Source organism: Nipponia nippon, unplaced genomic scaffold (assembly GCF_047370975.1).
Source record: "Nipponia nippon isolate SJK-2023a ecotype South Korea unplaced genomic scaffold, ASM4737097v1 scaffold_3, whole genome shotgun sequence".
NCBI lineage: Eukaryota > Metazoa > Chordata > Aves > Pelecaniformes > Threskiornithidae > Nipponia > Nipponia nippon.
In genome coordinates this window covers 89,076,821-89,100,829 of record NW_028262347.1, presented here as the reverse complement: position 1 = coordinate 89,100,829, position 24,009 = coordinate 89,076,821, and the positions used below count along the sequence as shown (strand labels likewise).

General features: G+C 49.9%; 2 protein-coding genes across 9 annotated transcripts in view; both read right to left on the bottom strand.

Moving 5' to 3' along the window:
- Positions 1 to 1,320: 1,320 nt before the first annotated feature.
- On the bottom strand, positions 1,321 to 21,533 carry DNAJB12 (DnaJ heat shock protein family (Hsp40) member B12). 4 transcript variants are annotated; one of them, XR_015706191.1, is made up of 9 exons: positions 21,259 to 21,533; positions 17,503 to 17,677; positions 15,893 to 16,038; positions 12,562 to 12,747; positions 10,458 to 10,537; positions 9,190 to 9,299; positions 5,895 to 6,067; positions 4,031 to 4,846; positions 1,321 to 3,302 (listed from the first exon to the last, which is right to left on the bottom strand). XR_015706191.1 is itself a non-coding variant. In XM_087763873.1 (9 exons), the coding sequence occupies exons 1-8, from the start codon at positions 21,389 to 21,391 to the stop codon at positions 4,725 to 4,727; spliced, it is 1,125 nt and encodes a 374-aa protein (XP_087619999.1). In that variant the 5' UTR covers positions 21,392 to 21,533; the 3' UTR covers positions 1,321 to 3,302; positions 4,695 to 4,724. The 4 variants fall into 4 exon arrangements, 3 of the variants coding, with proteins under 3 accessions (XP_087619999.1, XP_087620000.1, XP_087620001.1); XM_087763873.1 differs by having other exon boundaries at positions 4,695 to 4,846; XM_087763874.1 differs by lacking the exon at positions 21,259 to 21,533 and adding an exon at positions 20,938 to 21,147 and having other exon boundaries at positions 4,695 to 4,846.
- Positions 21,534 to 22,115: 582 nt separating this feature from the next.
- The window catches only part of MICU1 (mitochondrial calcium uptake 1), a 112,737-nt gene continuing 110,843 nt past the window's right edge, over positions 22,116 to 24,009 (bottom strand). For 2 of the 5 annotated variants that reach the window (XM_087763868.1, XM_087763869.1), the window contains exon 14: positions 22,119 to 23,059. In XM_087763868.1, the coding sequence (XP_087619994.1) occupies positions 22,899 to 23,059 (161 nt within the window). In that variant the 3' untranslated portion in view covers positions 22,119 to 22,898. Of the gene's footprint in view, positions 23,060 to 24,009 lie in introns of all 5 variants that reach the window. The other 3 variants (XM_087763870.1, XM_087763871.1, XM_087763872.1) reach the window with 3 other exon arrangements.

Below are 24,009 nucleotides of genomic sequence, written 5' to 3'. Positions count from 1 at the left end.
GCCAAAAAAAAGATGGTGGTGAGAAGCAGGGTTCCCCATCGCTCCCTACCTGCCAGAGGAGGATGCTCGTGGGGCACCCGCCTGCCCTCGCTGCCTTTGGCCGCAGCTCCAATTAAAAACTCAGGCTAATGAGCTGCCAGGTGGGGAAGGAGCTAATGGGCAGCCCAAATCACCCCCACCTTTGGTGAGCGGGCAGGGACCAGCACACCGAAATGCAGAGCATCACCCATTGCTCCGGGCTGGGAATGACCCGAAATGCAGCAAAACCACCCCAAAAACTGGGCCGTGGATGCACCTGATTGCAGAATTTTAAAAAAAAATGGAGCAGGGTCTGCGCCGGTGGCACGGGGGGGGTTTTGCCTGGCGGCTGAGTTGGGTCACGCCGGACTCTCCTGGCTGGCGTGCCGGCACGGGTGTTGCGAGAGGCTGGCGGGCTGACTCACCGCTGCTGCTGGGAACGCAGCGCTGAGGGGAAATGGAAGTGACGTGACCCCTGGCCTCTGAGAGAAGGGGAAAAAGGGAAAAGGGGAAAAAAACCCCAACCCCTTTGGTGCGTGGGGCTGGGGAGGAGGAGGGGAGTGCCAGCAGGGTCAAGCCTGCCCCGGGCGCTGCGGGAAAAGCCTTTTGCTGCCCCAGGGAGGGGGGACGTGGGAAAAAGGGAGCCTTTTGGGAGCATGGACACCAAATCTGACCCCAAGGATTTAGGGCCAGCAGCTGGCAGTTTCCGAGCCACCGCAATCAGGAAGCACGTCCAAGGCAGCATTTCCATCCAGGACAAAGGCAGCCCGAGCCTTCCTGCCCGCCGCCCTGCCCGGGTGGGGACCCGTCCAAAGGGCACCTTAAAATGCTGGGATGATGCTGCCAGGATGGTGGCATGCCAGGATGAGGATAAAGCATCCCCCAAAAGAGCTCGGCCAGAGGATGCAGGGGACTTGGCAAACAGCAGCACTTCAACGGGAGGGGAAGAAGGCACAGTCCCCCCGGCACGAGGCACCCTGCTGGGAGCATCCCAGTGGAACCAGTTTGAAGCAAAGACGTCCTGGTGAGCGTTCGCCGTCGCCTTGCCAGTTCCCACGGCTAACTCAGTGGGCACCACCTCCTCTCCATCTTCTCCCCGTCCTTCCCTCTCCCACGCCGGGGGGCCCCTGCAGCCCCCCACAGCGCTGGAGCTCTCAGCCGCTTGGGCTCACCGGGACAGCAGACGCCAAATTTCATTTACCGAGTGCTAGTGCAGATGCGACGAAGGTGGCGTGAAGAAGGAGCTGTAAAACCGGAGCTGGCTGGGGCAAGGATCTGCAGGACACCAACACAGCCAGAGCCTTTCACATTATAAACATTTATTTATAGATGTACAACTGTATAATTAATTCTAAATCGAGATACAGCCTCTGTGAGCATCCGTTAGGATCTACGCCTTCTCGCTTGTTATTATCCATGGATATCTACTTGGGGAAAAAAAAAAATCAAAACGTTTTGGCGGGCAGGCTCTGGGCAAGGAATGCCGTTGTGCAAGACACTCAGCACCTTCTGTGAACATGATTTTTGTTTAACCCCCTCCCCCTGATCTCTTCATGCCAGCTGGCCTATTACGAGCTATTGCCAAATGCCGTACTTCCACCCCATTCCTTCCAAAGGTGAAGGAATCATTTAAAAAAAAAAAAAAAGGGAAAAAAAAACCCTTAAAAATGAGGTCCAAGTTGTGGTGGCTGTGGGATAATAAGGCTTGCAGTTAACGGGAGGGCTGATATTTTGCAAAATAAATAAATAGCCAAAGACAGAGCACGTGGACTCCTAACAATAAAGAAATAAAACCACCGTAACTCTCACCTCTTCCAGCCTCTGCCACCCCACCCGGGAGCTGCCGCACTTTTGATTCATTCCCCTGATGGTGTCAGGGGACGGTTCTTACTGGAAATATCTTTAAACAAAAATGAACTGCAGAGTACCAAAAAAAAAAAAAATCCAGTTTATTCCACGGGAGGTAGCTCTGCTCGTGCCGGTTTTGCTTTGAAGAGACAGCTCCTAACCTCGAGCGTCCTCCTGCTGCCCTAACGACAGTCCTGCCCGACGGCGACTGAGTGAGAGACGCGCTGCAGAGCTCAGGCGGGGTCCGAGGAGATACCAGGCGCACCCTCTGATCTCCCCCGGCAAAACTTCTTTCAACAGAAGCAATAGAAAGCTCCGTTTCTTATGAATTAGCGGTATTTTACAGGTCTCCTCTAGGAAACGTTAGAGATAGGGTGTCAAGGCCACGGCCACGTCGCAAACAGAAGTGCTGGTGGGTGAGGAACCACAAGTGTTCACACACACACACAAAAAAAAAACCAACAAAGGGAGACAGCTCGTGGACAGCCCTCTTTACAGAACGAACACCGCACACTGATTACGAGGCAAAATTAAAGCAGACTCTGCAAAAAAAAAAAAAAAGTTACGTGCACAAATAAACCCAACGACCGATGAGCAAAAACCATCCAGGACAATCCTTCCCATCACCGAGTGCGACGCTGGGGCTCAGCTGACCTGCTGCAGCTTCTGCCAACGCTGCAAGACTACACCCCAAATCTGGACAGTTTTCCCCATTTCTTTGTTACCCCCTACAGATTTGGAATTTGATTAAAACCCGAAAGGCAGGTATCAACATCCCAAGCCGCAGAACGCCGCTGTCCTCCAGAAAGCAAAGTACGGTAACTGTGAAGTGATTCTTGTTTTAGTGTGTCAGGCAGGAAAGTGCTGCAGAGCGAGACACCCTGGGAAGAGACTTCCTGCTTCCCTGTTTACCAAACCGGGCACAAAACAAAATAATTTAATCATCCAACCCCTGCATAGTTTAAAAGTACAACATATATACAGCTATAAATTAATTCTAAATAGATTATATTTTCTTCTCTCTTTTTTTTTAAAGTTTTCTGTTTTCACCAAATTGTCCAATTTCTCTCTCCATCAGCAGTGACCAGCGCAGTCGCGAAGGGTCTCCTTCTGCTTGATGGCTTCTGCAGTTAGTTTGTGTTATTTTACACTCTACGCATTTGTTCTCGGGGTGGTGGGATCCCAGGAGCAACGAGACTGTCGCTCGCTGGCGGTGTCGGAAGGGAAGGAGGAAGGCGGGCAGCTTGATTTCCTGTCCTAATCGATGCCTGAGACGTAGGTCAAACGGCGGAGACAGGCAGAGAGAAGAAAGAGGGCAGTTGTGCGTTGCTAATTCTCCGATTCCATTTTTAAGATAACGTTTGATTCTTTTAAATATCAAGTCTGTCACCTCGGCTCAGTGCACTTCACCAAAAGTCTTCAGGCATTTCAAGAGTCTGGGAACAAAAGCGGTAGCGGGGTGTCAGTCTCCGGACAATCACACGTCACCGTACCTCCCCCTTCCTTCCCCCCCCACGTTACAGGCGGTGGCTTTTTCAGTCACGCTATTTCAGTCCGCGGCAGGCCCTCTGCCTAAGAGCAGTTCTCTTTTCAGACCACGGGTACAGAGAGGGAATTAAAAAAAAGCAGGCAATTAATGCCGGTCTATCATGAAAGAAGAGGCTCAGTTATCAAAACAAGAGAGAGGGCATATCAAGATAAGAATGGTTCCAAAACCAGGATACACCCAAAAAAATGCCGAATGTGACCCAGAGGATTTGCTTTAAGGGCCAAACTTTCAGATGTGCTGACTTTGCCAAGGAAAATAAAAACCAAACAAAAACTCCCCTGCTAAACCTCCTTACTTGTGTCTACAAATCGAGCAGACAGATGTCGAACGTCCCCAAGAAGTCTTTGTAAGCCTAAATGGTGTCCATACAACTAAGACTTGGTGCAAGCTTCACCTTCAATTTTTTTTCTATAGAAACCCTGTTTTCAAATAATTTTGTGGCAGGAGGGATTCTGTATGTTGTACAGCCATCCCAGCAGTATCTGGTAGGTGAAATCAGCCCAGATAATTAAGCAGAAAAAAGACTCCTCGCTCTGTGCCAATTTTTTTCATTATTTTTGTACAGTTGTCCCGTGACCCAGCACACCCCATCTCACGTGTGCTATCTGGGCTCACCTTCATTCAAGCTCTCCAACCCCTGAGTCTTCCAGACTCCCCCTCAGCTCTTTTTACTTTGATTCCCAGTTCAACGCAGTAAGATACTTCTACAACCTGCTGTGAACTCTGGCCATTTGCTTTGTTCTCCTCGAGTGTCGTGGGAAGGCAACAGGGGGGCAAGGGACATCTGTTTGGTAGGAGTCTGTTCCCTGTCATCATGTTGCTTCAAGTGCCGGGGGATAACAGCTTTTTCAGTAAAACAGACAATAGAGCAAGCAAAAAAAGGTTCATTAAAACGTGGCGGCTGGCTGCCACGGCTGGTAAAAAACTTCCAACCAGCTGAGGCGTGCATGGCCGCTGTATCGAATGCGCAGTTGACAAGACCAGAGCTGAGTTGCCAACACGCCTGGGGCTTTTGCTCTGTTCCTAGAGACCAAACACTGACAGTGCCAGAGAAAACAGGGAGCTTGGAGAGAGCCGAGGATGCCGACATGCAAACTAAACAAAATCAATTTCCCAATGAACGAGTATATGCTTGACAGAGGGGGGTGCTTCCCCTCGTGACGTGTGTGTATCCAGAGGAGACTCAGGAAGATCTGTCTCTCAAACGGAGATTTAAGTAAGTATGAAAAGCGCTATCGTGCCCTGCTCCGCTGCCAGGGGAAGCATCACCAGCTCGTACTTAGACCTCTGCTGAGCAGGCAGGCGGTGACTATCCATGCAGAGAGGCTTGAACGTCTGACAGTCTGCTACAGCTGGGGGTGCCCATCTTCTGTGCTCGCTGGTACAGATCCGAGTCTCCAAAGTAGCGTGCCCGGTACAACAAGCCTTCCTCTGCAAAGGGAAAAGCCCGGCGTTATAGAGGCGATGTGGAAGGAGACCCACCCACCAGGCCACGTCCCACCACGGGCTCTGCTGGGAACAGGAGGCACCTCAAGTTCTTCAAGGCTAGCTGAAGCACAGGACGAGGCTGAGGAAATGCCCCGTGCCCTTTAGGACAGGATGGGCGTAATATCTGCTGACAGCTCATCCATCCCAGGGAAAGCCTTAGGAACCTGACGGGACCTGCCTCTAGTCCCAGGAGGCACATTAGGCAGCCTACACAAAAGTTACTCCAGCAGCACGGGGAAGAAGAAACACAGAGGCTTAGAGCTTGGTGCAGCGGCCTCATTTGGCACCACTGGGGGCTCTAACAGCCCCTCCTGCATCCCAGGCGCTCAAGTCCTACCCCAGCCACTGCTCCAAGAACTGTGATCATCACTTGCTGGGAACGGGCAGGCAGAGAAGTCAGGTCGCCCCTGTGCTTGGCAAACAGTTTGCTGCCCTCGCCACACTCTGCTGCCTGGCTAGATGGCCAGATCATCTGCCAGGCTGCCTGGCTGGGTAGCCGTCCCTCCTAACCCTGCGTGCCTTCAGCAGCATGCAAGGCCACGTCCGTGCTGCCACCACAGCCTTCTGAGCAGGGATGGGATGTGGGATGGAGGACACCACGGGCAGCAGCCTTTCAGACATGGTCCTCGAACAACTAAAATATTACATAGAGCTATTGACGGCCTCCTGAAAATGAGATGGCTGCAACCTTCCCCCTCTACTGGAAATCAGAGATATCCTACTGATACGGCAGGGACCCTCCGGGGCACAACTCCTGTCTGACCAGTTCTACAGCAGCATTAAAAAACAAAACAAAACAAAACAAAAAAACCCCACATACTGGATTTGTCATGAAGTCGTAGATAGAAAAAAAAGCCAACAACACAGGAAATGTACTCACACCATGTTAAAGTATAACTTTAGCCTAACTCAGTCCCCAGTAAAGGAACCTTTCCAAAGCTGACCTCATGCAGCAGCCAAGACCCTCCGCTCCCGACCCCACACTACTCACTCTGCTGCTTCTCTTTCCAGCAGTTATTTCGAAGGTTTGCGATATAGTCGTCCTCCACGCTCCTTTCAACATTTTTCAGGTTCGTGCCCGTGTATTCATCTGCAAAGTTCTCGGATACGTAGTAGACGACTTTCAAGTGCTCTGTCACTCTCCTGTGTATGTGACCCACAGACCTAGTTCAGGGAGAAGAGTCAGAACTGTGTAGGACACACTTCAAGGGCAGAGCAAAAAGCTCCCAGCGCCACGATACCAAACCACTGAAAACATACATCGCTCCTATGCATCCACAGACTTGAAGGTTTGGAAAGGAGAAGCATTTCTGGTGGAAATGAAACGCCAACACAGGGAGAGAAAACCTGCCATGCCTCTAGCTAGGTGGGCAGAGCTCTGAATACAGACATAACTCTGAGGCAGATTGCCCAAGGCCTAAACCCACTTAAAATAAAGTGTTCATTAGAATTTTCAGCACTAATTAAATCCCTCTGCAATTTCCTTGCTGACGACACCATCATCTGTTTTTGGCAGTGAGCCCCAAGGATGGTTACAAAGCTCAGAGGCTGATGCTTGTGCGGTGCAGGGTGAGAGCAGCCAGCAAGGCAGAACGGCGCCTGCGCGGAGGAGCACGGCAGCGCCGAGGTGAGGGCAGAGCAGGGGCTGGCTGTCACAGCTCCCCAGCAGCCCTCCTTGCTCAGCAAGGCCGCCCGTCGGTCGAACCCAGTCTCCTCTACTAAGATATCTGCTAACCCCAAGAGCGTCAGCTTCCTCTACTGCGCCACATGCTGCAATGAACGCTGTTGCTGCAAGAACAAAATTAGACCTGCTCTGCACTCGAGCCTGCACCGACTAGTACAGAAAGCACTTTCTAGAAGGAAATCTCTTCGTACCCTATCCCCGTGGATTTGCATTTCAGACAGAGCCCTGTACTTATTTTCCCCAGCACTCCAGCAAACCTAGAGATTCTCACTAGGGCGTGTTTGCAAGCTGTAACACAGGACCTGTGCCCAAACGCTGGGTTCATCAGGAACAGCTCCATCTGGAGACGTGCCCGAAGTTTCCCATAATAAATACCAGCTGGCTGCTGCATTAAAAACGAGCCTGATTCTTAAGCTAGGTATATAAACATTAACTCATCCGGCTCGCCCTTCAGTCTGTTATCAGGGTTTACAGGAGTGATTCAAAGACTCCTGCACGTTTCATCAAGGTCCAGCACTCAGGGACGAGTGGTGGGTAACTGGATAGACTGAGCATGACCAAAAAGTTCTCTTGGCGTTTTTCAAGACAAAGGCTAACGCATCTCCAGCAGTGCCTGCTGGCAGAGATGCAGTCTGGAAGAAGCTCACTTCACTATTTTACCTGTCAAGACAAAGCCCTATGCTCTCCCAAAGTTCCTATTCCTCCTCTGTACAAAGATGAACTACGGAAGCTACAAAGCGTGCCCTCAGAGGAGGGGTATTTAAGCTTGCAGAGCTTCAGCAGCATGCTTGAGTGTAAAGCATGAAAATAAGGGCTGGATCTGGTGCAAGAAACCTGCCACATGAAGTCACACATGCAATTAAGTCAGGCAAATTCGATGAGGTGTTATTGAAGAGCAGGGCAGCACAGACAGGCCCACAACTAGACAGGTCTTTTGGCAGAAAGCTAGTTTTTGGAAGAGATTTACAAAGGCAACAGAGTGACAAATGGTTCTTTAGGACTCTGCCTTTCTCAGTGACAGCTTCACTATCAAGAAGTGGCATTAAAATCTCCATGTGCCATTAAAACCTCACCAGGTTCAAAAGCTTCTCGCCTCCTGCTCAGCGAGTTCAGAGCTCCAGCTTTCTGCCAAACGACAGCCAAGCACAGCATTTCCCTTTACATCAGGCAGCAAAAGGGGCCTGGCTGCCTGCGCGTGTGAGCGAGCAAGCGAGCAGCACCGCCTGCCGGCACAGCACGCCTTTTGCTCCTGAGCTAATTTCATCTGAAGTGCCTTGGTCACTCAGGAAGGATGACGGAGGACTGGATCAGCTCATCTGCTGTTCTTGTCCAAATCCAAACTTGGAAATCAGTTTGCTTGCTGCTACCTGAGCACGCAGAGACAGGGACAGCACAGGGAACGGGGAACCGAGCAGCAGAGAAACACCTGGGGCTCAGGGATGGCTTTCCTCTGACAGCTGACAAGGCTGGAAGCAAATCCCACTTAAAAGCTGCCCTCTGTTGAACATCTTCTCACCCCATAAACCACCTCTTCACCAGTATAAAACAAATTGTTATACATATATAATGCTTAATTTTATAGCCTTAATATCAATTGCAGAAATCACATCTCAATACTCTTTAGCCTGTCAGAATAACCCTTAACTGTGCCCTCTTCAAAAGCGCTCCATCTTTCGGTTCCAGGCACTAATGTTGTAGTCTTTACCTTGGACCCGAAAGCTAAGCTGGGTTTTATAGTATTTAACATCATCAATGGCAAATGTTGTCACTTGTGAAACTAAACAGGGCCCACTGGCTGTAACCAAGTCTACCCCCTTTAAATACACATAAGGAACTTCCACTGAAAATACATTAAGCTTTTGTCAAGAATGATGCAAGCAGCCAGAAATCAAGCCAGTTTCCCCATTCTTCATTGGCACTGCAAAGTGAGTAAGAATAACGACTCATTTCAATTGTCAGCCAAGTGAGCAGATCGGGGCATCTCCACAGGGTCTAGAATGAAACAGCTTCATTTTCACATAGTAAATGTCTGGCCGTAGCTACTTCATAGCAAGATTAAGAGTTCAAAAACAGGGGATTTCTCTGGGAGTGTCTTGTACTCTACAGGAGTGTCTTTTATTCGTTCTTCTCTTCCTCTATTGCTTTGTACTAGGCATAAACTGAGGCTTTCATGAGGAACAGATCTGGCTTGTTTTTCCCACTCCAATTTAACTCTACATCTCAATTCATTCTGCATATGGGATCTCAGTGCTGGGCTACAGTCTCTCAAAGTCATTTAGTCTGTCCCTCTCTAGGACAGACACTCTCAGCTGTGGGTACGGGCTGCAGGAGGTCCCTGTCAAAGAACATCCTCCCTTAGGCAAGCAACCACCCTCCAACCTTGCCCACACCTTCCACCTCAAGACCTGTTTGAGAACCACGAGGCCTTCACTCATGTGCGAGACATCTGGCAGCAAGAGCAACAGTGCGATGAGATAAAGCAAAAAAACCCCAAAAGACAGGAAAAACAGAGAGCCCAGATCCCTACCCTGTCACGCGACCCTGCCCTCCAGAACCCACCCGCCTCCCCAGCTAGATAAGTTTTAGAGTAACGGGTACTAACGGCCTCTGGCTCAAACTGTAGGGCGGGCTGGAGACCATCATCTGGCTGAGAGCAGACACAATGATCAGGATGAGGATAGGCATCAGCTGGACAAACAACCCAAGGCCACCCTGAAGGAACAGAAACACACAGTGGAGTGCCACCATACACTTGTACGCAAGGATCCCATAGCATTGCCCTCCCTCCCTCCCAGCCCAAACACAGCCTCGACTCTCGTGCTTTTTGCAGGCACTTGGCTTAGGAGGCACCCCAAAATAACTGGGGGGAACCCAGCAGCCCACAGTTCCCCTCCAGAAAGGGCAGCGTGACTCCAAAGGTCCAAACCCACTGCGCCTTCTCCGGATGTGACAAAGGGCAGGGGGGACTGGCAGGGGGAACCTTGTGAGTGAATTTCAAAAGCCTCATGCCCGTATTTTGTTTTTCTAGAGCATATGTGGTTTCTGTCCTGCTTCTGCTAGTGAGCAGAACTGGTTTTATGGAAAGCTTTCTCCGCTCTTCAGTGTCAGATGAAAGTAATTCCCCCTCTACGTCACCTCCTGAGCTCCCTCCAGTTCCAGCAGAGTACACTTTCCCCTTTAAGCTTGATAAAAAATATTCATGAAGTTCTTGTTTGTTTGTTTGTTTTTAGAAAATATAATTGGCTATCCCCAGAAAATAGTCATCTTCAATACATAACCCTGGTCTCTTAAATACTAAGTCCCTCATTCTCACTTCTCTAGACCGGAGGGCTTGGAGTGCTGGAGATATACTTAGATTTTCTGTGATGGGAAAACATAAGAATAGCTCATGCTATAAAGTGCCTTCCTGGTTAATTAAGCATCACAGATGAGAAACACCCCGTCTTCAATACTGGAATAAAAGGGAGAATGAGTTCATGTTGGGAGGAGCCACGAGTATCCATATTATCTGAAAACTGGATTTACCTTTTGAAATTACAGAAATAAATCAGAAAGGAAATGCTTATTCTGTGGTAAAGACACATACACTTTACTGGTGCAATCTTATTTCAAGGCAGCACTGTTTCAAGACACACCAGTGTTCTCCCCACTGGACAACAGCTATGAGAGTCCTGGGAGAACAACCACCGGTAAATTAAACCACAACTTGGTGTAAATACTGAAGGCAGCTCACTTCCCATGACTCCAGTTTTCTGTTCAGGGGGTGGAAACAAGCAGGACTGTTTCACAAGACAGCCACACCAACTAGCTCGCAGTTCATGTATCGCAAAAACCTTTAGACTCCCAGCCCCCCGCCTGTTCTCCACTTACGTCACCCTGATGTTCTCGTCTGTCCTGCCTCTGATGGTAGGTATATCGCATCCTGCCATTGCTGTATACATGAACGTTACCTATAGGCAAAAGAAAACTGTTACACAAAAGTCAGAGTATGTAAGATGGTGCTGGCTGGCCGAGAAGGAAGCTCAAAAGGTGGCCATGTTCCATGTCAGCCTCACCAATAAAAACACAGTAGGAAAAAGTAGACTGGGTGCTGGCAACAGGAAATTCAGGAATTTTAACTTTGACCACTGTCAGAATGGGCTTCATCTGTTTCTTTGGTTGGGGCCACACTCAGCAAAGATATAAGGACATAGAGATTGTAAAGGAATGCACGCTGTGCCCACACTTAGATCTGGTCTGCCATTACCACCGCTCTCAGTTCAGCCTACTTCACGTAGCCAGCAGCATGCCAACCAGTTCAGAGCTGGAAGAAGGACAGCACATCTGCCCGGCTGGGCTGCTCCCAGGCTAGAGCTGGGATGTCTCAGTGAAATGGTGATTTGACAAACTTGGGCTGTTCCTGAGATCCCTGCGTATGTCCCAGTGTACAAGGTGCACGTCCGTGGTTTTGGCCAGCAAGCCACATGGCCAAAGCCCCTGACTCAAGCCACTCCATCATGCTGTCTTGACAGAGAAGGCTGTAGCTTTAGGGCGAAGCGAATACGGGACTCCACAGAAGACTGATAGAAGAATTCATACAAAAAATTCTATTCATCACCTGAAGCCAGCATTTACAAAATGAGCTATATAAGCCACAGCTGAAAAAGGAGAATTCCTAAGGTGTACTGAGCAGGTATGTCTGAAGGCGAACTGGTGGTGGGCACAGAGATTCATCTATAGGGTTTTGTAGGATCATATGAAAATTCAGGCTGGAAGTGACCTCAGGAGGTCCAACCTCCTGCTCGAAACAGGGTCAGCTACGTAGAGAGAATAACTTGTACAGGCCTCCTTGCTTCTAATTGAATTTACTTTTGATTAAAACCAATTACAAAAAGAAATAGTTTTGGTAGTTTTTCGACCCTAAAACCAGAGCTCTTCCATGTCTTGTTTTAAATGTCAAAACTGCAGCTGAAAAGGGAGGCCGGCTGAGAAAGCGGTCCTGAATTCTCTTGGGACAGTGAGGAAAGGAAAAAAAGACCGAGCTAAAATAGCAACCTGCTGTTTTTACTGGAGTAGCTTTACCTCTTTGACAGGCAGAACACGAATGCTGCAAAACGCTCAAGGTGCCTTTGCAAGTACTTGACATTAGGGTGTGAATTCTTACATACCAGATAGGAAAGAGCTACTGGAGTAAATCTTCTCAATTGAAACAAAAATATTTATTTTTCCGAGTTGGTCCACAGAGGTCAAATAACCACTGCCTCCACTGCCAGTCAAATATGACTAGAGCGAATACAAAGGAGTCTTCTAAAATACCCTTATCCTTGTATTAAATCTGTGTCTTTTTGATTGGAACTGATCAAGTGAAGGAACAGTCACTCGGTCCTTTCCTGCTACCCAAACCATGATCAGCACTGTTGACAGACAGGATACAGATTTAATTTTCAATTCAAGAGGTTTAAATTATGCTTTAAAAGAAATAACACTTTCCTCTTTTTTATGGGACACAGTGGAAAGAAGGAAGTGGACACTGATCTCAGAGAAAATGCTTCAGCTGCGTGGCAGAGCAGACACAGACCAAGAACAAGGCTCAGGCATTCCCATAGTTTGTTCTGATGAGAAGATTTAACTTCTAAAACTACCAGGCAGAAAAGCCTTCTTCAAAATAGGATTAGTTTTACAACTAGCCTTAAAACAAGTCATTTTTTGTTCTAACATTCAACCCAACCTAATAACAGCTAATGTTGCCAGCATGCAAACACCTGAAGTTGGGAAGAAGTCCAGCTCTGATGGTATTACCTGCTGGATGCTGAGTTCTCCAAGTACTCATCTGAACAATTTAGAAAACTCTAGGTCACCTTTAGGTCATGTGTGAAGGAGAACTCTCTCTCATCAAACTCAGCAATCCTTGCATGGCCAAATAAATCACTACTGCATTGTTGCTCTGTCAAAATGATCGCGTCTCATTCAAGAGATTAAGGTTTAACGTGCTTACTAGAAGGAAAACCACCACCAAAAAACATGTTGAAGAGGTCCTCGGGGGAGATGTCTGCCTCAAACCCGCGGTGGAAGTCCGAGTGACTGTGTCCGTGCCGAGCTGGGTTGAGTTTCTCGTCTCCAAACTGGTCATATTGCTTCCTCTTCTCTGGGTTGCTCAATACCGCGTACGCGTTACCAATGGCTGAAATATTGACAATAAGGAAGCAATTAGCTTCTTTCTTCTGCAGATAATACATTTAGCCCTGCAAACTGCCAGGACTTGCCTTTCTCCTTACACAAATGAGATTCTCAACTACCCACATCTTTTCAACAGGCTACTTCAGCGGCGCAGCTCTAGTACCTGGCATGCTTCTCTGGCAAACACAGACAGAAGGAAACCACACCAAGAGACTCAATGAGAAAGGCCTTAATTAATTCAAATGAAGACGTTATGATATGACTGGTATGAGTTCCATATATGTCCCTAGAGAAACCCTCTCAGATGAATGAAACTACGAATTGCGAAGGAAACACTGGTAGTAGAGCAGCTATACATTTCACTTAATTAAACTTGTTATTTCTTTTTGACAACTAATGCCCAAATCCTTCAGCCGTAAGCAACTGTTTAGGAAAATACAATTTTAGTTGACAAATTTTATTCAAAAGTGGCATTAAGGGAATTCAATGTCATAGCCTAAAACCAGAACTGCAAAGAATTTAAATACAGGCTAGATCACTGAAAGAGACTTTAAAACCTCCCATAAAAACTAGTAAGGAAATGTTGGCTAGAAGTTGTGTCTGTCAGCTATGAATTTCAAAATTTCCAGATGCCAAAAGTAAGGTGCATAATTACCAGGACCGTTAACCAGCGCCCGTGACGGTGGAAATGTACTGGAACTAAACCCCTGCCAGTTCCCCAGGTCACTCTCCTTCCAGCCTCAGCACGTTTGAGCCTTTCTACCAGACCGTCTGTCTGCCACCCCCCTATTTCTGTACTTCTCTCTCGACGCGTTCTAGCTTACCACTTCCCCTCTGTACCAACCAAAAGCCTCCCGACGTGACTGCAGAGCCTATCCTCTCTCCTCCCCGTGTCGCAAGGAGGCAAAAAGGTTCATGGCAGTACTTGCCTGGTATATAAAAGGTAGGGGCAGAAGCGATAGAAAAGGGAGATACGTGTCCTTTGGAGGAGATTAACTCCAAGATTCAACATTTTGCCGCTAGTCAGATAGAGGTGTATGGTTTCTTCTTGGACTAGAGATTTGGAGTATGGAGGATGTAACGTCAATACACTTGTTCTCCCTCTTGGTTACAATTAGTGCTCACAGAGCAAACATTTCTACAACCAGGCAAGGAAGCCGGACGACAAGGACTGACTCTCAGCATATTAGCTTGTTCTTTCAAACTGTGAGGTTAAGCAATGAAAATGGAGCGGATCAGGGTTTTGTTCATTGTCTAACTTTCTGCTGACAAAGCCCAAGAAACACCTCATTCCCAATCAGGATTTTAGCTCAAAGTAGCCAGGTTCAACTCTTTTTCCAACGTCAGCCAAAGGCAGTGATGCAAGTCTGCTATGAGACAGACTGCAGCCAACTGCAACTATGGACTGAAACAAGGTCTCAGGACAAGACGTAACGCTTTATCAGCTGTCACTGGGAAGACGAATGCCAAGACTTCAGCTAATACATCAACGTAAGAAAAAATTAACCAAAATCCTCATAGCAGTGCACGTTTCCCCCTTCACCCTCTGGAACCAAACAGCTGGACTTCAGCGAGCCCTGCAAACTAGGAGCTCAGCTCGGGGGCTAGAGGACAGGGGAGCCAACGAGGCAAGGCTTGGAGGAGAGATAACCTGGGAGCAGATAGCTCTGCAGTGGAGGATAAAGGGCACCTTGCTTAACGCACGACTTCTGGCATGTAACTCTTGTCAAAGCCTTTGGCAAACATCATTATTTAAGATTACAGGTGAAGAAACCTGCCTTTCGCCACTTAGCAAGGACTGAAGGATAAACTATCGAACAGCGGCTTACTGCACATGCGGCGTAGATAGATGTCTGCAGATGCTCACTCTTTAATCTGGCCCCCACACTAAAACAGGCTCTCCCAAGTAGCTGGGGGTCAGCTCGTTATTTGCTAACAGCAACACACTTATCAGTTACAGATTTAAGTCTTCAAAGACCTGAACAAACCTTACATAAGACTTTTACTGCTGAATTCATGTCTACTAGAGGCTTACCCGAATACTGTATCAATACACTCACACTAGGCTAGCCTTGCTCCCTGCTCCAGCAGAAGTCTCATGCATTTCACTCCCAAGATGGCCTGAATCAGACCACGGTATTTAAATGGCTTAACACTGCAAAATCAGTGCTGTACAACTGGCATCAAGAAGTTCTCCGTTTAGCTCAACGATAATAATCAAACTTCCGCAGCTTGCAAAGGAAAATGGGGTTATATGTTCCAAGCAGTAGCATTTCTCTTGGAAAATCACTCCAGTTGTAAGGTATCTTATTACCCAGGAAATATCCCTGCTGCATTTGTAGAGAGGCCCTGCGAATCGGGCTCTTTACAGCAGAACTGAAGCTCCTGGTGACCTTTTTTTTTTGGGGTTCTGGCTGGGCTCAGCTGCACAGCTGGGGCAGTTTCACCCTAGAAATTTTCACCTGGGGTTTCTATCCACCAATTCCATCTGCAGCCTTCTGCAATGATCAGGTGCTGAGTGCTTGCTTAGAAACCTGAAGGCTTACTGGCTGCCTGAAATGCTCAATGAGTGGAAAAGTCTAAATGTCAGTTCTGAAGAAGATGTTTCCTGCCATTGGGCCTGCCCAGCAACGTTTCTCTCGAGGGATTCATGAACCCAAGGGCTGCCTCTGGTGCTGCACAACTTACTGGGTCTCTACTGGATTTGTCAGTAGACGGGGGTGCACCCCAGCACCTGCCCTGTGCTGGGCGGCTGCAGGACTTGGAGCTTCTCCCTGCTAGGTGAATGCTCCTGCATCTCTTCAGAAAAACAGGATGGTTAACATCCCGAGGGAATTTCCTCCTAAGCAGCGTGGTAGGAGGCTGGAGCAACACACAGGAAGGCCTGCTAGGAGAAAGGGAAGGAAGGCTTCTCCTTGTTTGACTAGCAGAGGTGAAGCCTATCCATGCCAACCTGTGTTTATTATTTTAAGCTTAGACTATACTCTGCTCATAATACAACCAGCTCAGAAGAAGAGAGCCAACGTTACTGAGACCTTTATTTCACTCTACCTGACTCATGAGGTTGTTTTTAAGAGTCCTTGCTAGCCCAACTCAGCACCATCACCTGATAGCTGAGGACAAATCACGAAGTTGGAAATGTTCTTTACCTTTAAATGCCTCTGTAGCCCCTGGTGCGTGGTTCTTATCTGGGTGAAATTTCAGTGCAAGTTTCCGGTAAGCCTTTTTCAGGTCTTCATCAGAAGCTTCTCTGTTTACTCCCAGAATTTCATAGTAATCTTTGCATTGCTTTACCCTGCCAGCAGAGAGGGGAGAAAACACGGGACAGTCAGTTTCAGCTGTGAAAACCACTTTGCATCAAATATGTCAACTCTGCAACATCTCACGCATCGCAGTTTCGATCGATGTTGTTCAGTGAACTCTGGTTTACTCAGCTCTAATTCCTCAGAGGGTGACCCATTTTTTTTTTCACAGACTCATTCCTGCTGTGCCTGCATTACCAGCACACAAACACTCTCACAGAACAAGTCAAGCCAGTAGAGGTAGAAGGGCCTCTCCTCAGGCAATGATATCAACCGCTGAAGAATGTGATTGGCAAATAAGCTTCAGATTCATCACGTTCATGTTTTGGAGGCTATTTGGGAGGGACTACAAACAGCAGGCTGGGATCTGAAGGATAGCTGGGCTATTGGCTTTTTTCCCCCCTCTCTTCAGACTCAAGTTAATTCACAGACCTAAAAATAACATCAGCTGAATGCTAGAGGAAGAAAGAGGGAGCTGCCCAGGCCTGTGCGCGCAGCCCAGCTCGTTCTCGGTACACTCGCAGCCCAGCGACGGTTCCTCCTTCTCACATGACTTCGATGAGACAGAATACGGCAGGCTGGGTTTTTGGAGAAATGGATGACGTAACAAGCATCCCCATAAGTCCATTAGCCAGAGCAGTTATTGCGCAATTCCGACCATGCCCATAACCTTAAACAAAGTTTACCAAGTGACTGTGCCTTCCAGTATTTGCAAATGGTAGAAAGGAATAAAGAATGGCTTGAAACAGGGTTGGGAAAACAGGTGACTGGACAAACATGTCCTGGGACTTTCCAGCAGCAGCTCTATAAGTGCATCACGCTAACAGAGCGAAGCATCCCGTGTTGGGTTTCTACTTTATCGGCCTCTAAGGAGACCACGAGCAGAATATAATCAAGAGAGAGGAAGAAGGACGTGCCCTGTCACTTGCTACTAGAGCAAAGCTGAGAGCAGGAGGGCTGCCTACTGTAAGCTACGAGCTGCGTCTTCCACCTACAGGATCTCAGGACCACATGGGATTTTTCACAGCATTACTGAATAACACTAAAGCAAACATTAACATGAAGTCTATGAGATGAATGCATCCAAAATGCCTCTTTGGACCTCAGCCTGGAAAAGGCCTACGTGCCTACAGTTCTAGCCCTCCTACATGCCTTTGGGGGAAAAATCTCATCCCTTGTAGACCCAACCCAGCTGCCTCCCAGGGCCGCTGTAGTTATAAATCCTCCTAGATACCTTTTTAAACACCTAGTGAATTAAAAACCACTCGATATGGTTCAAAGCTGACCAGATCTCCTTATATGGCACAGAATATGAGTTGCTGTCCAACTCTACCTACTCTTTCTGCCTTCCTCCTTCACGTTCCATCATTACATCTTTAAAACGTTCTGAAAAACGGACTGGTATCATGTGATAAACTCAAACTGCGAGTTGAAGCCATGGAGAGCTGCACACACACCTCTTCACTGCATCCACCTGGTCCTGAGTGTAGCCCTTGGGGGCCTCCCCACCAGCCTCTCCGTTGGCCGATGGGAAGTCTCCACTCATTTTCTTGAACTGAGGATTTGTGGACTCCTTGGATTGGGACTGGCCATTGGCTGATTGCTCATTCTTGTTGAGCGATTCAAGCAGAACTGAAATGAGAAAAAGATGAAAAGTAAAAAAAAAAAAGAAGAGACCACCAAGCTCAATCTGCCCTTCACACTCTCCCATAAAGAGACCCCTCTTCATCTCTGCCACCACTCTAAGACTTCCCACCCTTCATCAGAAAGACCCTCCTTTTTTCACCCAGCCCTTCAGCTCCTGCTGCTTCTTGCCCGGATGTGAGGGCTGCTGCTGTAAATATTGCCTGCTTCTCCCAGTGCACACGACCTCCACCAAAATCCCAGGACTACCCGGCCGGACAGTCCAGGAGCCACAGTGGATCGCCAAAGCGGTGCATCCTTGTTCTCTCCTTTTTTTCCCCACGTCTCTCCTTAACAGCAAAGCATTTCCGTGTTTGTTCTCTAGCATATTACAAAGCATATTATTCTTCTTTATCTCCTGCCTTTGAGAGTCTACTGTGCTGGGTAAATTACGCCATATCTTTGGAGAGCTTAGAAAATGATACCGTGGGATGCCAGTCACACGGGGACACTCCCCTTTCGGGGACAGAGAGCTGCAGCACTGATTGCTGGCAGCACGGTAGGACCCGTAACGCATGAGTCAGAAGGGTGCTTTGTTCTCTTGCACTGCCTTGCCTACAGAGACAAAGCTACGAAAACCATCTTCTCCCTCAATTACCGAATATCAATTGCATAAATTCAGTTTCCCTTTTCTTAAGTGGGGTGCGCACGCATATTGGGTAAGGTGCTGCGGACCATGGCCTCTCCTTGCGAGGCTCAGACGCTGTCCTCCGTCCTTTTCAGTCAAGAGGGGACAAACATTCAGGCCTGGCCTAACCACACAGGTGACAACACTGTGAAACCAAGTGAGGCTCCTCCAAGCACAGAAGTCCCTTTCCATCATGCATTTCCCTGGCAGCTGGATAGTGTCATCTTTTTAAACTATTTTTGTCTTTTTTTAACCAAATATCAGACCGATCTCTTCATGCCCATAGTTTCTAAAGTTTATATATTGCATCCCCATTAAAGAGAACAGGCACACGTAACATGACTAAAACCAGACAATGTTATTTACAAAGGCATCAGTAACTTGACGAGCTTGCAGTCCTTTATCCAGAGCCTAGAACTGAGAAGGACGTTTCATCTCCTCCTGCAGATTGCACATTACAGACCTTGCACTACGGGGGTATCACATTCTTTATGCAAGCGCAAACAACGCTTGCAGGCCAAGAGACGAGCCAAGATATCCTATCTGCCCCGCAGAGCTTGTAGGGGCAAGAAAAAACTGCTTGGTAATCCAACAGCCAATACAGGCAATCGTTACAGGACGAAGGATAAAAATGACAGCAGGCTAACGAGCAGTAACTCACTGGATGACGAGCTTTTGCGCTTGGGGGCTTCATGGATTTCGGCTTTCAGAAAAACTAATCTTTCCCTCGCTCATATTTACACTACTAGAGCGTTCATAAAATTGTAGCCTTTGCTTTTGTTCCTTCCAAACCTGGAGCAAACCGCCAGGCAGTTTTAAACCTCATCTCACGAGGCTTTCCCTTTGCCCACCCCACTCTTGCTGTTTTGGGCTCAGTTCCCTACAGCTTGCCAAGAGATTTTTGGTAGCGTAGTACCCAAAACCAGCCGCAGAAGTCCACATACGGCCACAGCTCAGTCCTGTTTTGCTCTACAGCCCCAGTCCTATTGCTTCTGCACCCCAGGGCCACGCTGCTCCTCCATGCAGTCGCGGCACAGTGCAAATTCCTAAACTACTGAAGCAGAGACTGCTGAATTAGTTTTCAGTTCTGCCAACTCAACTCCCCACCAAGCACGTGCTATGGATCGCCTTTCCTCACTTGTTAGCCAACATTTGTTCAAATTCTGTTAATTTTTCCAGAACTCCCGCTTAAAGGCGAGCAGTGGGATTTTGTCTATACCAGCGTGCACGGCTGCGTTTACATAAGAGAACATTTTTGCTGAAATCCCCTTGCAAAACTCTGCTGATCCTGTGACGACACCTGTAGGACCCAGCCAGGGTCAGAGTTTGAAGCGCCGGCTGTGCAAGGTCCACGCTGCTGATCGTTGCCAAACCCAATGTAACTCGTGAGAAAGAGGTTTCCCAGGGGCAGACGAACTACGTAAAGACTCAGTAACCACCGTGTAACTGCAGGATCTTTGGCAACGTTTCCCAACTACAGACCCAAAGTGCACGGGCGAGCAACCAGCAGGATGTCAAGCAAAGGGTCCTTGGACAGCAGCTCAGGCATGAAACTTGTACCAGCAGCTTGGTTGGGTCTGGCCACAAATTAGCACGCTGTATTTAACATTAACCTGCCCTGCTGCCCCCCTTTCCTCTGCTTTCCTCCCCTATGCTCCAGTTCTCTGGCAGTGCGTATCCCATCTTTTATTTTGGCTGTCCCAGGCCACAGGATTAGGGCAAAACACGACTGCTTTACATCGCAAACTGGTGCTCGCTGTCATCCAGATCTGCTCTTCTGGTGCACGCCCTAGCAGAGCTCCTCAGGAAGAGCAGTCCTTGTCAGGGTGGGCCTTTCCATGTGCTACGCCATGCTTTTTTCCTCCAAAAGTCACTTTTCCTAGCCAGTAATTTCACAGAAGCATAAACTCTGAATGGGAAGGAAAACCAGACCACACATAGGACGGGCCGATAGGCTGTGTTTGAGGGAACGGGAAGGGGCCTCGTGCAGCCGCAGCGAGGATTACGGGAAGCCTCGAGCTCGCCGCAGGACAGACAAGCTGCAAAACACAGCCGAAGAATCAAAACTCAGACGAGGTCTGCCAAAGTAAAAAAGGGAAAAGAAAAAAAATCTACAGCCCTTTGCATAAACTCCTGCAACGTTAAGGACACGCGGACAGAGAACCGTGTTTGGCTGCTTCTACACACCGCTTCCCGGTTGCTGTCGCGACAGGTTGATTACGCACGCCGCCGGGCTTCCAGGAAACGGGATCGTCCCCCAGGACCCCCAAAACCGGCAGAGAGCCTTCCCGAAGGAAGATTCCCCTCTACGCGCCCTGCGGCGGAGCGCGGCGGCCGCGCTGGGGCGACCGAGGCGGGGGCGCGGAACGGGAGGCGGCGCTGGCCCCACGCTGCGCGGGGGCTCCGGCGGGGTCTGTCGGCCGCCCGCCGGTCAGGGGCGCGACAACAGCGGGAATTTAAGGGAAAAGAAGAATGCAGCCAACCGCGGCGCTCCGCTCCCGGCGCACCGCTTCCCGGCCCGGACGGAAACCCTCTCCTCACACCCCCACGCCCGCCCTCCGTAAGGAAAAGGGCCGCCAACCGAGGATGCACGGCACCGGGGAGACGCGGGCCAGCGGCGGCGGGTTCCGGCCGGTAACCGGCAGCCCCGGGGGGGGGTCCCCACGGCCAGCCCCCTCTCCGGGGCGGGGGGGCCACACCACCGGGGGACGCCCGGCCCCACCGCAGCCCCTCACGGGGCGGGGCCGGGCGGCAGCGGCCTAGCCTTCCCGGCGTGCCCCGCGGGCCGCAGGGCGCAGGCGCGGGGCGGTGAGGGGTCAGGCGCGGCGGCGGCGGCGCAGGCCCCGCCCCCCCGGGCCCGCCCCCCCCCCCCGCCGCCCCCCCTCCGTTCCCCGGCGCTCACCGCGGACCCGCGGCGAGGGGTACAAGCGCTGCGCCTTCTCCAGGAAGCGGCGGGCCTTCTCGGGCTGGTTGGCCTTGGCGGCGGCCAGCGCGATGCCGATGCACCGCTCCGCCTCGTCCCTGTTCGACTCCATGGCGGCGGCGGCGGCCGGGCGGGGCGGTGCCGGGCGCGGCCTGATGGCGTCACGGCGGCCCGCCCCGGCACGGCAACGTCACGGAGGAGAGGACTGGCTGGGGGAGCCTGCGGTAGGTTTAGGCGATGGCGGAGGGCCCCCCGCCCCGTTTCCGTGCGGGGATGGCAACAGGCTCCATTTCGTTGCAAAAGAGAGAATGTCGAGGCAGGTGACGGCAGCAGGAACAACCACGCCAGCACCCCAGCGTCCTCGCTGCGCGATGTAACGCGTGCCACGGCGCAGGGAGCGACGCCTCAACAGAGCGCGCTACCGGCAGGCAAACGACAGGAGAGGAAAGAGATGGCAGTAGCTGGAGTGAAGGAGCGATGTCCCCGCAGGAAAATACTCTGGAAGTGTCTTACCCCCTCGGAGGAAGCCCGGAGCTGACGGCTGTCCTTGGAGCGCCGGCGGGGCGCCCCTCTCTGCAGCGCGGAGGCCGCGGCAGATGGCTGGCGTGGCCCTCCCAAACCAGACCGCCTGCCTGGGGCTGGCTGGCAAGGCGGGACAGCAAACACGGCAGCTCCAGCCTGTCCAGCCCTGACTTCTGGGCCTTGCCCTTCCAGCTCTAGAAAGTCAGGGTGGTTTTTTTTCTCCCCCTTCTGAAACACCCCATCTCCAGTGACTCACCACCAGCCTTAGGTGAAGACCTGAAGCAATTGAAAGAGATGAGCCACGAGCCACGTTGTTGTGAGCAACATCTTTACATGATACTTTACAGAGAGGGCAGCACTCAGCAAATAACATCTTTCAGCCCGTTCCCGTTACAGAGCAGCAATTCCCCACGGAGAGGGCTCTCCATTTAAAAAAGATAATTGGAAACCTCCTGCAGCACGTTGCTTATGCAAGGCAGGATGGGCAGGAGAGCCAGTTGCTCCACTACTTTTAACTGCTCTTAAACCAGAGGCAGCACCTCAGCTCCAGCAGCCCCTGTGGGGGTGCACCTGTCCCCTCCACCCCCCAACAGTCTGGGGGAGCACGGAGCATTTGGCTGACTGAAATCCTGGGGTGCTCTCACCACCTGGCTGCTCCAGCCTCTGCTCCGAGGTCCCACCGGTACGATCTATCCAGGAAGCCCATGGCTTCTTTCTTAGGAGAAATCTAAGAATTAAAATAAACCCCATGCCATTTTGTAATAACATTAAATAAAAGTGATTTGGGTGCAGCCCCACCGAGTCACTCGATGCCCAGCTCTGCAGGCAGGGCACATCACAAAGCAGAGGTGGCGGCAGCAAGAAAAGTCCTTTTCTTTTTCCTGAGAGAGCAATATTAAGGGGCCAGCAGCAAGCAGAAGCTGCAAATACAACAGGCTTTGATTTCTAACTTCGATTTACAAAAATCTCCTGTTATGAACAGTCTGGGCTCGCCAGAGCCTGGTGCCACCCTGCAGGTGTCTGCAGCAGTGGCTCTTGCCCACGGGCGGTGTTGGCAGGGCCGAGACAGGGAAGCCAGGCGCTCCTCCCCAACCTTGCTACTGCTTGGGCATGGTGAAGTCCCACGCCGTCTCCTGGGCGCATTTCCACATCGCCCGCATGAGTCGCGTGAAGCCCATGTCCTTGGGCTTCTCCAAGCCTCTCATAAGGCGCTGCTTCATTATGGCAACAAACTCCTTGTTGCTCAGCTCGCCATTCCCTGCAAGAAGAACAAAAAAGATGTTAGAAACACTAAAACCCACCAACCACCTCCTCCCTGCATGCACTAACTTTAAAGGGCAGCAGCCACACGTGACATTTCTCGCAGAGACTGAAGTCACGTTTGGCTTCAACCTCCCAAAACAGCCTGCTGAACAAGGGTTGCCGAACCCTTGCATGTTTCAATCCCAACCCTACGGATGCTGCCCTGCTTAGCCTGGCACTGCCACGTCTTGCAGGGTCTGGAGTGCGGGGGCTTGAAGACAGAAAAGCAAATGCAAAGCAAATGCCCATGCACCCACAGAAAACTCTCTGCTTTATGTGATTTAGGAAATTACAGGAGCACAGGGTACCAGAGCACAGATTTTTCTTAATGGAGTAGAAGGGAAGATTCATTAAAGTAATCCAGTGAGGTTATTGAGAATTACGTCAACTAAATTTATGTTAAAAATAAGATTATAGTAAATTTGGGCAAATTTTATTCTGTAGTTGCTTAACCACCAATAAATTAAGACTTCTGGGATTTTTATTTAGGGCACTGGTTGATAGGAGGGGAGAGCAGCAAGCCACGGCGTGACCGACAGCCTGACGCCTGTCTGCCGAGGGGCTGATGCCTTCTGCCATGATGCTGCATGTATCCCGTTGCCTGTTTTGCCCCCCTGCCTATGGCACACAGCTGATAGCAGTGATTTTAGCTTCTGGGGAGCAGCACAGGAAAGCAACCCACCTTTGGGCACAGAAGAAATATGAGGAACATCAGCCCTCGAGAAACAAACCCGCCAGTGCCATCAGTTCCAAAGATCAAAGGAGAGAGAATCTCTCTGGCTCATATGGGGAACCGCGTCATTATATTTCATGAATGAGTTTCTTCATTTGAAAGCTTTTTTTCCTGCTTTACATCCGAATGCAAATCTGGGCAGCGAAATTCCAGCAAACTATCAAGGGGCGAGT

Coding starts and splice junctions, on each gene's coding strand:
- DNAJB12 (XM_087763873.1), bottom strand. CDS start 21,391: ATGGAGTCGAACAGGGACGAGGCGGAGCGGTGCATCGGCATCGCGCTG. Junction 12,748..15,892: donor GGCTACAGAGGCATTTAAAG/GTAAAGAACATT, acceptor TCAATATTTCAG/CCATTGGTAACGCGTACGCG. Junction 4,847..5,894: donor CTGGAAAGAGAAGCAGCAGA/GTGAGTAGTGTG, acceptor TTCCCTTTGCAG/AGGAAGGCTTGTTGTACCGG.